Genomic DNA, 12972 nt, shown 5'->3' with positions numbered 1-12972 from the left:
TTTAGGGCAGTAACTAGGACTGATTTTCGTGGCAAAATGCATGGTGGGGGGGGGGGGCGCGGTAAGAACGAATGTATGTTCGGATATTATTTCCTGGGTTGATTTTAGAAGTTGAACTGCCAGGTGGGCAAGGGGTGGGGAGAACACAGGAGAGAGGTCCATCCAGAAAAAGACGGGGGTTCTCTGCCATTCCTCAAGACGCTGCACTTATGCTATGGGGTTTTGGAACCACGAGCTTGTCCCTTGGTCCTTCCTGGGGGTCAGGCCCTTGCTATCATAGCCCCAGAACTGGCTCCTATGCACACTTGACCATGACCAAGGGGAGACAGGCTGCAGTGACGGGCTGCGGAGGAGGACGTGTGGACAAAGCAAGGTGCCGGGAGGTTCCGCCAAGGGAGGAGAGGGCCGAGGGTTGTCCAGTCTGAAGGACTGTGCCCTGGGGATGGGCGGTCAAGTGCTACCTTTCCACTGAGAACAGAGCAAGTAGAGAGCAAAAGATTGAAGTCAGGCAGGGAGGTTTAGCTCAAGGAAGGGGAAGACTCTCTCTCAGTAAGAAGGGATTTGGATAATGGAACAAGTTACTAAGGCAGGTTAATTCATTAATTAACTAATTCATCTAATATTTATGAAATGCCTACTCTGTGAAGGCATTATTATGCTCTGTGTGGGCTGGGGAAAGTAGAAACATGCTTCAAATACAGATAGAGCCCCCAGGAGCTCATCGTTTGCTAAGGAAGGCAGGATATTTCCCTCAGTGATTATTGGACAAGCCCCACTGGAATATACAGATGCTGAACTCTGAGCAGCGAGACATATCATCTGGCTGGGTGACCGCAGCCTCACGGAAGAGGTGGCATTTGGACGGAGAGTTAAAGGACCCGCCTGCTGTCAAAAGGACATGGGGTGAGAGAGAGGGGAAAGGCTGAGCCATGGGGCAGAGGCCACCCGGGGGCTGTCATTCCCTTCTGGCCTTCGGGAACAACGTGGATGGTTACTGAGAGGCCAGTGGAGGAGACAGTGGCCAATATCCATCGGGGGAGGGGGTGGTTAGACATTCACATGGACTGGCCAGAGATGTCCTGTGGGAGGCAGATGACCAGACAACACACCAGAGACTGGGGGCGGGCTCCTGGCCCCTCTCCACCCTTTGCCCCTGCTGCAGGCCAACAGGGCAGGTGCGACGGTGTGGTTGATACGTGTCCCCTTAGGAACCTTTCGGTGGAAGTGCTAGGGGCTAGAGCTGCTCACAGAATTTCTTGGCTCTAGGCGACTATTCCGATACCCCCACAACTGCAGGCGCAGCGGGAGGAAGAAGAAAGTCTAGGGATCCTGGCTCCTTCACGGACTCGCCGGCCACCAGGAGGGGCCCTGTGAGCGAGAGGCCCTGAGAAGTAGTGTGTGTGGGCCCTGTGATGGGTACGTGGGCAGCTGAGCTGACGTGGGGCTGCTTTCTGACCTGTGAGTCCGTAATGTCTCCCCCAGCGCTCAGAGGTGGGCATGAGCTAATCGAATGTGTGGGTGTCCATTTCTGCCTCTGGGAAAGCAAGCCTCAGCGACGGCGGGGGTGGGGGGTGGGGTGGGTGCTGACCACCTCTGTGGCAGCAATGATCAGAGACCTCTTGAGTGCTGACTGCGTGAAGGCCCCCCTCCTGGCCCTGAGCCCCAGCATATCCCCAGCACCCAGCCGGAACATAGGCGACACAGACACCATGTGTCCCACGGTCCTGTCTCGGGAAAGCCCTGCTCTGGCCACAGTCATCTTTGGTAAGAGGGCGACTCTGCTCTGAGAGAGGCGGGCCGGAGCAAGGTGGTACAGTGGCAAAGAGGCCAGAGGGCAGAGTGGCTGGGGAGGTACAGTGGTCATGGCAGGTCCAGGAGGTGTTTGGCCGCCATAAAGCCTTTATGGCCAGCTGCTTGGGAGTGTTGCACAGACACGGGTGTGCTGACCACCGGCCCAGACTGTAAACACTCTATGGTGTCTCTCATCATCCATCTTTTTTTTTTAACGTTTATTCATTTTTGAGACAGAGACAGAGCATGAACAGGGAGGGTCAGAGAGAGGGAGACACAGAATCTGAAACAGGCTCCAGGCTCTGAGCTGTCAGCACAGAGCCCGACGTGGGGCTCAGACTCACAGACCATGAGATCGTGACCTGAGCCGAAGTCGGCCGCCCAACCGACTGAGCCACCCAGGCGCCCTTCTCATCATCCATCTTTGAGACTGATCCTTCTTATTTACTGCACCTGTTCAGCAGAGAGCAGAAACTGGGGAAAGTTGGAGTGGGTGCCTTTGTGGCCCGGAGGGGCCAGACTCTGCTTTCCGTTAAGTGACCGGAGGCCAGTCACTTCCCCACCACCACCCTGCCTCTGCCCCTGGGCCTCAGTTTCTTCATGGGAAAAGTGGAGGAGTTGGGCCAAGTAATCTCTAAAGCCTCTATATTTTAGGAATAATAATAACTTCGCTTCCGTGTTTTTTGCCCCACAACCCTCTCTTCTCAGGAAGGCCTCCCCTGACCACCCTATTTAAAATCGCAAACCACTCCCCCTCCCTTTGGCACTCTCATCCGTGCTCCCTATTCGACACGGGGCATCTTTTACACACGTTATGCATTTTCCATTTGCCTGCCAGAATGGAAGCTCCCTGAGGGCAGGGATTTTTGTCTGTCTTGAGTATAGCTGTGTTCCTAGGATAGTGCCCAGAATCTAGAGGCAGCACAATAAATGTCACTGAATCAGTAGATGCTGTTTCCACATCACCATCATCACCCTGACCACTGTCATCATCTTGAGCTCTGTCCAGTGGAGGACGCTTGCTCCTATGTGCCAGGGCCCCTCTGCTGAGGAATAGGGCCACTGGCAGCGGCTTTCTTGATGCCCCCTTCTCCCAAGTGCCACTGGGCTATCTGCCCCTGTGGAACCTGTTCTGTCCCCTTCCTGTGGATGCTGGTGGGTTCCTTCCAAACCTCCACTTCTGCTGATAGCAGGCAAGTGGCTAGGTGACTGGCTCTTAAGCCCCACCCTATGATCACAGAAACCCCCAACCCATTCACAAAGGTAGAAGGGGCCCTCTTCCAAAGGCTCCAAACACGTGGCAGGCACTGGTTAGAGCAGCGGGGGGCAGGGGCATTTGGGAATGAGAGTATGTGGGTGTCCTTTCCTGTTAGCTCTCCACGGGGACCTGGTACTATCTTCTGGTCCCGGCCTTGCTTAGCATGGGCAGAAAGCCCCTTATGCCCTTGTTTTCGTTCCAAAGGCCCTCAGAGGCTCAGATTTGGGGATGGAGATGTTCTCTCACTGAGCCAGAGCCAAGGAGCCCCAGTTGCAGCCTGCCTTCTTAGTTAATTAAACATTCAGCCCGCGTGCCCAGAGATGCTTTTATGCTACATTATTTTTCAGCTACAGGGGGCCCTAAAGACATCAAATCTAGGTTGGATCTATGTGCCCTCCTCTTAGCATCCTGCCAAGGATGTCTCTGGATGCCCAGAGACAAGCACTTGCCTTCCCTGCAGCCCTGCTCTCCCCCCGCCAGTCAGTGTCACAGGCACCAAATCCTCACTCTCTCCCCTCGGCCCTCCCACCTCGCTGGGCCATGGTAGGAGGACTCGGGCAATATTTCATCTGGTTCCACTTACAGCCACCTTTCGTGGCTCAGGAATGATGCCTGACGGGAGGGTAGGGGCAGAGCAAACATTTGTGCACGTGTGGCTGCCAGCGTGCGTGCGTGTGTGTGTATGCGCCTGCAAGGGTGGACAGGTTAACGTATATTAACCTATGTGTGTGCACATTTGTTGCACGGACACGCGTATAGTATGTGCTAATAAGCACATGCGTGCACACGCGTGCACAAAGATCTCTGCACATGTGTGTGCACGCGTGTCTGGTGTGTTATGCTCTCAGCCCAGCGTTTGAAAAATTCATCAGAATACAAGCAGTCCCAGAAGGAATGGAGTCAGCGGTTGCTTTTCCAGCTCATGGAGCAGCGTGGGTTTTTGCCCCTTCCCGCCCGCAAGCCCATGACCCCACAGGGAGGCGGGGAGCGGGAGCGACTTCCGCTCGATCCCACGCATCCGGTGCCCTGTCCCACCTCCGCCTTGCCCTCGTCTACACTCCGGGTCTCTGCTCTGATCCTCTGAGCGGGATGCGTGTCCCAGCCAGGTCGCAGCAGCGGGCAGAGCGCCGCCTCTGGGCCTGTCCCTCCTCACCCAGACTCACGTCGTGGCGGTTCGACACCCAGGGCCACCGCCTCCACCTTCCTCCTCGAGTAGCTCTTGGAACAGCACATCAGCTAATCAAGCCGTGTGCTCCTAATCAGCTCTGATGGGTTCTTCTGCAAAAGTGCATTCTAATGAGGTGGGGGGAGGGAGCCAGGGGGTGGGAGGGTGAAGGGCCGGAGCTTTCAGAGTGGCAGGGGCCTGGGGTCCCGGAGCCCCTCACACAAATGCTGCTTCTTGGTCTGGAGAGAAAACAAGGGACGACACACCCCTCCTAGGGCTGGATTTTCAGACTGTGAGGGCGGGGAAGAGGGAACGTGTGCACATGTGTCCCTACTCTGTACACACACATGCCCTGTTTGACGAATGCCAGGCTTTGTGCTGGGTGTGGGGGACACACGTGCCTGGTGCATGGGCTCTGCCCTCTAGTATCTCTCTCTCTCTCTCTCTCTCTCTCACACACACACACACACACACACACACACACACACTCACTTTCCTCTTGTCGCTCAGCACAATCACAACAGGCCCAGAGAGTCGCTGAGACGGAATGCATCAGATTCAATTCATTAGGACTGATCGCTCCCTGAATGGGGTTGAATAATTGATGAGCAGAAGCAGCTTTCAGGATGCTCGGCGTACTCCGAGGCTCGCTGGAGCCCTGTTATTTTTTTTTTTAAGCCAACAAACCCGGCCAAATGCTCACTGGTGCGGGCGGGCGAAGGGAGTGGAGCAAAGGTTAGATGTTTTAATATGTGATGTTTACAATGTAAACTCTCGGTCCACTGCGTGTAACGGAAATGGATACGGCCGCCCTGGATGCTGGGAGGGGGTAGGCAGGCTGTGCTGTATTTAGCGGCCACCAAGCTGGGGATGTGGCCTGGGGTGTGGGGGGGGGGGGGTGAGGCTCCCGCCAGCACAAGGTCCCAACCCGGGCAGAGGCATTAGGCTGAGGCAGGGCCGGGGTGCCCCTCAGTCTAGCTGGGGTGCAGCGGCAGGAGGCAGGGAGGCGGAAGGCCCATGCTGTCAAGGTCTCCTGTCACCTCCCCGGGCCTGAATTGGCCACAGCCCCATCGTTCCCGGGGCACAACGTGAGGCTTCCCGGCAAGCTACTCCAACCCAGGCTACTGTCTCCATCGCAGTTGGGGAAATGCTCACCGTCTGGCACTGTGACAGGTGGTGGGTGCACAAGGATGTATGTGACACGGTCCCTGTGCATTGACGAGCATGAGCCCCGGTGACAAGGAGCAAGGGAGAGAGGTATTGACCACGCCTTTTGCTGCTAGTGTTCAGTTTTCTGGCTGTCCACCAGACATTTCCACCCGGATCTGCCATTACCACCAATTCTGGAAGGGGTCACAACTTAATGTGTCTGTCTCCCCAGATTCTTCTTTCGCCCAGACTTCCCTCTTCCTGTCGACAAATCCTTTATTCGAAATTGCTCCAGAAGTCTGGGACCCACTGCGGCCTTCCCCTGTGCCCGGGTCCCTCCTTAGGCCGGGACCCTCCTCCCCTGCCATTTCTTCCTGCCAATGGGCCCCGGGAGCCACACCAGCTTTCCTCTCCTGGCTCATGTGTCCCATGGGATACAGAGGGGGCCTCCCCTCCCTGCTGCCCTGGGGTGACACAGATTCCCAGGTGACAGGGGCTCTCAGCACCCTCAGGGACCTCCTCTCTCTTTCAGACTTCCTCTCGGGGTCCCAGAAGTCCTCTTTCTTTATTCCTGCCTTAGACAAGTGGGCAGGGGTGGGATTAAATGAAACAGAGCAAGGAGAGCATCCGGCCACAGTGATAGCTGTCTTATTACGACCAAGATTGCCGTCTGGGGCTGGAGACCCGGATGGTGGCCCAGGGACCATAGCGCTTCTCTCCTGCCTCCCACGTGGAGCCCCAGGCGACATCTCTGTGCTCCCAGAGCCTCAGGCTCTCCCAGTGCTCGAACTCACCTTGACCCTTAACCATTTCAGCCAATCACCAACTCTGTCCTCCCAGCCCAGCCGCCTGGCTTTTCCAGACCCCTCCACAGCCAGGCCTGGCGGGACGCACTTCCCTATCCTGTCCCCGAGCAACCAGGCCCCCCTGCTCCCACTCACTGCCCAGAAAGTCTCCAGGCCTGGGAGTTCCAAAGAACGTATCTGGGAGGGCGCTTCGTCCACACACCCACACGGCCCCAGAGCCAAGGGGACAGTCGTCAGTTACTCACACGTTCCTTCGTTTCCTTAGTTCGGTTCATCCGTTCACTTAATCCACAGGCGTTTACTGAACGGCCACCAGGGATCAGACACTGCGCTGAGTACCCTTGCATAAAACGTATCCCAACCGAGTGAGAAAGAAGGGCCTGGGCTGGAGGAGGTTTCCAAAGTCCCAGGCGGTGCTTTGTAGACCTCAAGCGGCGTTAGCAGGTGGAAGCTACTGGCCGGTCCCTTAAAAGCAGCCTGAGCTGGCCAAGCTGTGCCCCAGGAGGGAGTCAGGGCACCCACTATGTGTCCCCTCCACCAGCGTCCTGCCGCTTCTGCTCTCCTGGCTCCCGCCTCTCGCCCCCTCTTGTTGGACTGAGTTCTCGCTGGCTCCCTGCTGACGTCATGTGGCTCCCCATTGCCCACCATCTCTGCCCAGGGCCTCTCGTCCAGACGGTGACCAGGCCCCTCTCTGTGTGTCACTGTTCCCCCCCCCGCCCCTCATGCCTCGTGGATCAGACCCGCATTGTCCTGTAGACTGCGGAGGGATCCTAGGTGCACAGGTGCTCCTGACCTTCTCTGTCTCCCTCCAGTCTTCCACGCTGCCCCCTTTCTCCCAAACACCCGGTCGGGACTCTCTCTTCCTCCACCTTCCAATGACTCAGGACTGCCTGAGCACCCAGCCAGGGAGGCACCCACAGTCCTGGGTGACCAAGTGGTCTCTGGGTCTGGGGAGGGGGCCTACCTTTGACGGCCACGTGGACACTCTGGCTGATGGACAGCTGGGGCTGGATGAGAACGCTGCACAGGTACTCGCCCTCGTCCATGCCCTTCTGAACATCGGTCAGCTTCAGGGTCCCGTTCTCGAACACCACCTGGCGGTGGTTGTCGGGCAGCAGTAGGGCGTCCTTATACCACTTGATGGAGTAGTAGGGGTAGCCGATGACCCTGCAGTTGATAAGGGTGTCCCGCCCGGCGACAGCTGTGATGTTCTTCATCGCCCGGATGCTGGGGGGGCCTGGGCAGGAGTCAGGAGGGACAGGGGGTGTGGTTAGCCAGGGACAGCCGGAAGCTGCCCTGGGACTCTCTTCTCAGTTGCTTGGCTCTGAAACTATCGGGGGATGGAAATTCAGGGGGGAGGGAGGGAAGCCTTTACTGCAAGGCTCAAGGCAGAGGCTGGACTGGGGCGGGGGCAGTCTTGGTCCCTCCAGGACTCCCTGTTACTAGCTTCAAAGAGGTGCAAACAGACACGCTCCATTAGTGTCTGGGGCCAGAATCCATCCCTCTGATGGGACGGGGTGTGTGAGCCAAGGGAAGCCTCGGCAGGAAGTGACCGGGATTTGGGAGGACGGTCCTCATTTACAAGATTCAGATTTGGGGGTCCCAGTGGACATGTGGCGATTTGGCTATTTTCATTCAACTTGCTCATTATGGTCTGGAACCAAAAAGGATCTTGTATACGTTATATATTTAAAGGACAGTAGGAAGGTCTTCGTTGGATGAGCTGATGACTTTTTTCCAAACAGGTTAAGCGCATTTTGTGGGTCCCTGAGAAGGGGCCTTAAATGAGGGGCTCTGATCGCACTGACTGTGGGGAGGGGGTGTCTTCAGCTGGGTTGCCAGGCAGGTGGCAATGTGGGAGTGGTAAAGAGGGCTCAGAGGCCACCAGGCAGGGTCAGTGCTGGAGTGGGTACAAGCAACTCCAGGCTTCAGGTGCCTCCTGAGAAGACGAGGGACTGGACCAGGGGATCCCGGGACCCTGTAGCTCTAAGCCTTCCCATGTGAAGAAGGCAGGAGGGTGGCCAATGGGAGCCCACCTTTCTCATGTGGGGTTGGAGACCTGAGACAGGTGAATTTAGTGGGAACCGCTGCTCCCCTTCCTGTGCCCATGGCAGCCACCCGTGCCCCTCCCTCCTCCTCCTCCTGTGCCTTGGGTTAGGAGTCCCTGGAGGGGCCAGATGAGGACCGTCTCACCCACAGGGCCGCAAAGCTTCTGAGGGGGCCCTTCTCACCACAGTGACTTGGAGAGCTGAGATATGGGGATGATCATCTGAGGACTGCTTCCCCCACTCCTGGGGGTGTCTGCCACGGGGCACCCCCGCCCAGCCTGAGCCTCCCGCTCTTGATGGCTTGGGCCTCGGTGGGGAAGAGGGGACGGCAAACTGGGGGGAAGACAGTGTGCTTGCTCCCGGCTGCTTACGCCTCCTGCAGCATTCGAGGGCCGGCTCGGGGGGAGGACGCTGGGAGCACAGCTCTGATGGACACCCCCATCATAGATCAAGCCTGGCCCCACTGCCCCATCCTTGTCCTTGTCCTTACAAGGCCCTGGTAGGGCTGATGGTTGCCATGGGGTGTGTCGTGTACCCGGGGCCAGAGAGTCTTGATGGGGAGGGTTGGGGTAGGGGGCAGGTCCCACTGGAGGAGGAGAAGGGGGAGGAGGAGGGGACAAGAATGCAAAGGGTGGGGGTGACCGTACCACACACACACACACACACACACACACACACACACGGATGATGGGGTTGTGGAGGGCAGGGAAGAGGGGAGAAAGAGAGGAGAGAGACCTCTACTAAAATCAAAATGACAGTTAATAATAAGTACTAATCACCACAAGAATGATGGTAACCACAGAGATGGCAAAGGAACTCAAAAGCCTATTCTGATATTTAAATGTAGACAGGCACCTCTTACGTTTATTCGCGCCTGATATTCAGCACTGCCCACCGAGTTCCGCGCCGTGCACCGGTACACGCCCCCGTCGCGGATCTGGGGGCCCGTGACGTTCATGTGGCTGATGGTGGTGCCGTCGGACATGGTGTGCTGGTTGGTGCGGTGGCTCCCGTCCCGCACGATGGGCTCGTCGTCCAGGGCCCAGGTGACGGTGGGGGGCGGGGCGCCCTTGGCCGCACACATCAGCGAGAACTGCTCCCCGGGGTTGACCACCTTCTCGCTGAAGGACGAGACAATGCGGGGCGTGCCATCTGCAGGGAGAGAGGAGCCCCCCCTCCTGAGGGTCACGGAGCCACAGAGAGACCGCCAGCCAGGCCACCCCGCCCTGGCAGAAGGGGAGGAGACAAAGCGGATGCTGACGACAATGATCACGACAGAGCTCCCATGGACACCGACTCATGTGCTATCCACACAGCCCTGTGACGCGCCCATTACTACCGCCCACGATTCAGGACTCCTGGATTTGAATCCTCCTGCAGCCACTCGTGAGCTCTGTGTCTTTGGGGAAGCTGCTCAACTTCTCTGAATCTTCCCATTTCTTATCTGTGGAGGATGGAGATATTGGGGACAGCCACTCTACCCCCCTCATACTGATGCTGGGAGGTCGAAACGGACGACTGCGTTAAAGATGCTTTGCGGGGCGCTTTTGTAAATGCTCAGTGAATGTCAGCTCCTGTCGCCTTTTCTTTTTCTGCCTCTCACCTCCCTGCGTCAGTAAAGACGACGGGGCTCAAGAACCCCGTGAGGAACCAGGACCTGACTGGGCCAGACCCGCAGAGTCTGATTCCAGCCCTCATTCCAGCAGGTGGGAGCTGGGGTGCTGTGGTCCTGTTAGCAAAGAGCCTGAAGTTTGAGGCTTAGCTGCTGCCCAGAGGCACTGGTACATGTGTGTGGCTGGAACTTAAGTCTCGGCTAGCTCAGTAACCCTGGACAGGACAATCAACCCTGCCGCCCTACCTTCCTCCAGGGAACAGGAGGCACGTAATTCCTGACCCTGGCCATCCTTCCGCACAGGGTCGTTGGAAAGGATTAAAGTACGTGTTATGCACTTTAGCAAGTAAAAACCGAAACAAACATTTAGAAAAAGGTGAGGCAAATGTAACATGGTGTTTTACATCCCACCCACATTTCACACTAAGATGCTGACGTTAATCTGGTCTGCCAGTCCCCAGCTCCATTTCTGGGGGAGACTCTTACCTAAAATAGGGAAAGAGCGTGGCGCCTGGCAGAGCCTGGGACTGCACACTAGGGGTCACAGCCGTCGCACCCCCCCCCCACTTCCTTTCCTGAACTCTCTCCCTTTCTGGCTGCCCCTCCCTCCCCACTCTCTGCCCTTCCCACCAGCCTCATTTCCCACATCCCTACTCTAGACCGGCCATCGACGGCTGTCCTCTGAGAAAATGCACAGTGTGGGGAGTCAGTTAGTCAGGAAGTTCCCAGAGATGTAAGGGGCCCATCTTGAACTGGTCTGTTCCTGCCTTCTGTGCTTCCTTGTGAGGAAGAGAGGCCAGGATCTGGCTGGACAAGAAGAGGCAGGGGCTGAGGGAGGGCGGCACTTTACTGGGTACTGTCCTAGGGTGAGGGATAAGGGGATGCCTAGTCCCACGGCTAGGAATGAGGACCCACAGGCTGTGACAGGTAGACCTGTGGGGCTTGCCTGGGTTTGGTGCCTTTGTTACTACAGTGAAAAATCCTTGGAAGCAATAGGATTGAGGGTTTTTTTTTGTTGTTGTTGCTTTTGTAGCAACAAAGGAGCCGGGAAACCACTAAATTTATTGGTGAGGATAGGGTCTCTGCTAACCCCCACTGTATCTTTCTTTGTGCAGATAAGAAAAAGATGCCTCCTCTGTGTGGTCACAGCCTGGTGCCAGGGCTCACGGCTTGGCAAGTGGGATTCAAGATGGATTTCAGTCCTTACTCTTGGTCCGGCCCTCTTGGTTGGGCGCTTTGTGCAGTGAACAACCTGGACAACCATACATATGTGCCAGGTGAGGAACCCTGGGTGGTAGTAAGTAGCTTTACAGGGAGAGAGAAGCAAGTGAAAACCCAGGTCTGTGATAAGAAACAGAGCCTGCTGTGAAGAAGCCTCAGTCATGGAGAGGATTCAAAAACCCATGAGGCTGGCAAGAAAGGCAGAGAATGGGGAGAGAAGGACAGCTAGAAAAAGAGGGCTCAGGGAAGAAGGCAGAGGAGGGGCCAAAGGTAGTGACTCCTGGTGGGCAGTCCCGGGGCCTCGGTGAGACTGAAAGCCTTTGAGGTCCTAAAGAACACTCCTTTAATAGTAAGATTCTGGCGATTTCGGAGGGCAGGGGCAAGACGGTCCAGTGGTTAAGAGACTTGAGTTCAGATCCCAACTCTTGACTCTTGGCAGAGCTGAATGACCTCAGGCAAATGACTGAAGCCTCAGTTTCCTCAACTATAAAAATAGGGAACTTAAAAAAAAAAAAAAGCATCTCCCCACAGGGCCCGTGGGAGGAGGAGCTAAGCCAGGCACCTGCCTGGACGGGTGTCTGCTATCAGGAGGGGAGGGAGGCAGCCTGGGGCAGGGCACCTCCCGGCCAGGCCCCGGGGGTCCTGAACCCACCCCTGTGCTGGCTGCCCCAGCTCACCCTCCAGCACAATGATGGCGAAGTCCTGTGCGGTCTGGGCCTTGCGGGTGGCGAAGCACTGGTAGGCCCCAGAGTGGCTCTTCTGGGCCGAGGTGATGAGCAGGGTCTCGTTGCTGAGCCCGCGGATGGAGACGGCCTCGTCGGGCAGCACCAGCTCAGTGTTGCGGTACCAGCGGATGGTGAACTCCGGGGAGCCCAGCAGGGCACAGGACAGGATGACCGTGCTGCCAATGCCGGTCTTCAGCTTCTTTGGTGTCAGGGTCACGTGAAGGGGGTCTGGGCCAAGCCAGCAGGGGAGGGGTGAGGGGGAAAGGTGGGGGGAGGAAAAGAAAAGAGAAAGGGCTTACCGTGGAGCAGTGTGGCTGGGGGTGGGCTGGGGGAGGCCCTGGTTCTGTCTCCAGACTCCTGGTGAGGGGGACCGGGCCGAGTGAATTCCCTCTCTAGACCTCAGTTTACCCGTCTGTCAAATGTCAGCGTCAGGCCGGGAGATCGCTCTGTACCTCTTGTGACGACGGCCTGCACTTTCTCGATGTGCGCGTCGGGTGGGGCCGGGGAGCACCCTTCAGCTCATAAGGAGGACGGGAGATTGGCTGGCTCGTCATCTCCCCTGACCCCCACCCCAGAAACCAGGGAGGCCCCCGGGGCCCTGCCACCTGTCTCTCACACCCATACAGGTAACCAATTTACACGCACCAGGACTCTGCTCTTCACCCCCACCTCCCCTGCCCCGTTGCAGGCCCCCAGCTCCCAGCCCACAACCATCCTCCTCCCTTCCTGCGTCCCTCCATCCGTTCTCTGTGCTGTGGCTGGCCACTGCCCTGCTTGGGATGGCCATGGTGCCCAACAACTCCGTGTGGCATTCAAGGCCATCGGGGCCCCTGAGGACCTGCCCCCCCTTCTCAGCTCCACACTCCTCGAGCAGCAGTGCCCTGTCTGGGCACCCTGGGCTATTTCTTGCCCCAGAGCCTCCACCTAGAGCATTCTTTGTCCCCTTTGCCTAAGGCCTACTCATCCTTCACACTGTGCTCAGGACATCTCTGCCAGGAAGACTTCCTAGATACCACTCCCATCCCAGGCTGGGTCAGGACCCCTCTTCTGGGCCTCCCTGTGTGTAGCTAGGGCCACACGAAGCACGTGGTCTCTTAATCACTTCTCTGTGTCTGTCTCTCCCTCTGGGTGGTGAGCACTTGAGAGCAGAACAACGTCTGTCACCTTCCATCTCTGCCCCAGGCTGGCCTCTCTCCC

General features: G+C 57.3%; 1 protein-coding gene across 1 annotated transcript in view; it reads right to left on the bottom strand.

Annotated features, from left to right (window-relative positions):
• The window catches only part of LOC125929689 (Down syndrome cell adhesion molecule-like protein 1), a 99297-nt gene that overhangs the window by 82821 nt on the left and 3504 nt on the right, over positions 1-12972 (bottom strand). The window contains exons 3-5 of the mRNA XM_049641106.1: positions 11728-12003; positions 9073-9369; positions 7134-7406 (exon numbers count right to left, since the gene is read on the bottom strand). Coding sequence (XP_049497063.1) covers positions 7134-7406; positions 9073-9369; positions 11728-12003 — 846 coding nt within the window. The remainder of the gene's footprint in view (positions 1-7133; positions 7407-9072; positions 9370-11727; positions 12004-12972) is intronic.

Source organism: Panthera uncia, chromosome D1, assembly GCF_023721935.1.
Source record: "Panthera uncia isolate 11264 chromosome D1, Puncia_PCG_1.0, whole genome shotgun sequence".
NCBI lineage: Eukaryota > Metazoa > Chordata > Mammalia > Carnivora > Felidae > Panthera > Panthera uncia.
This window is presented reverse-complemented; position numbering and strand designations above follow the sequence as displayed.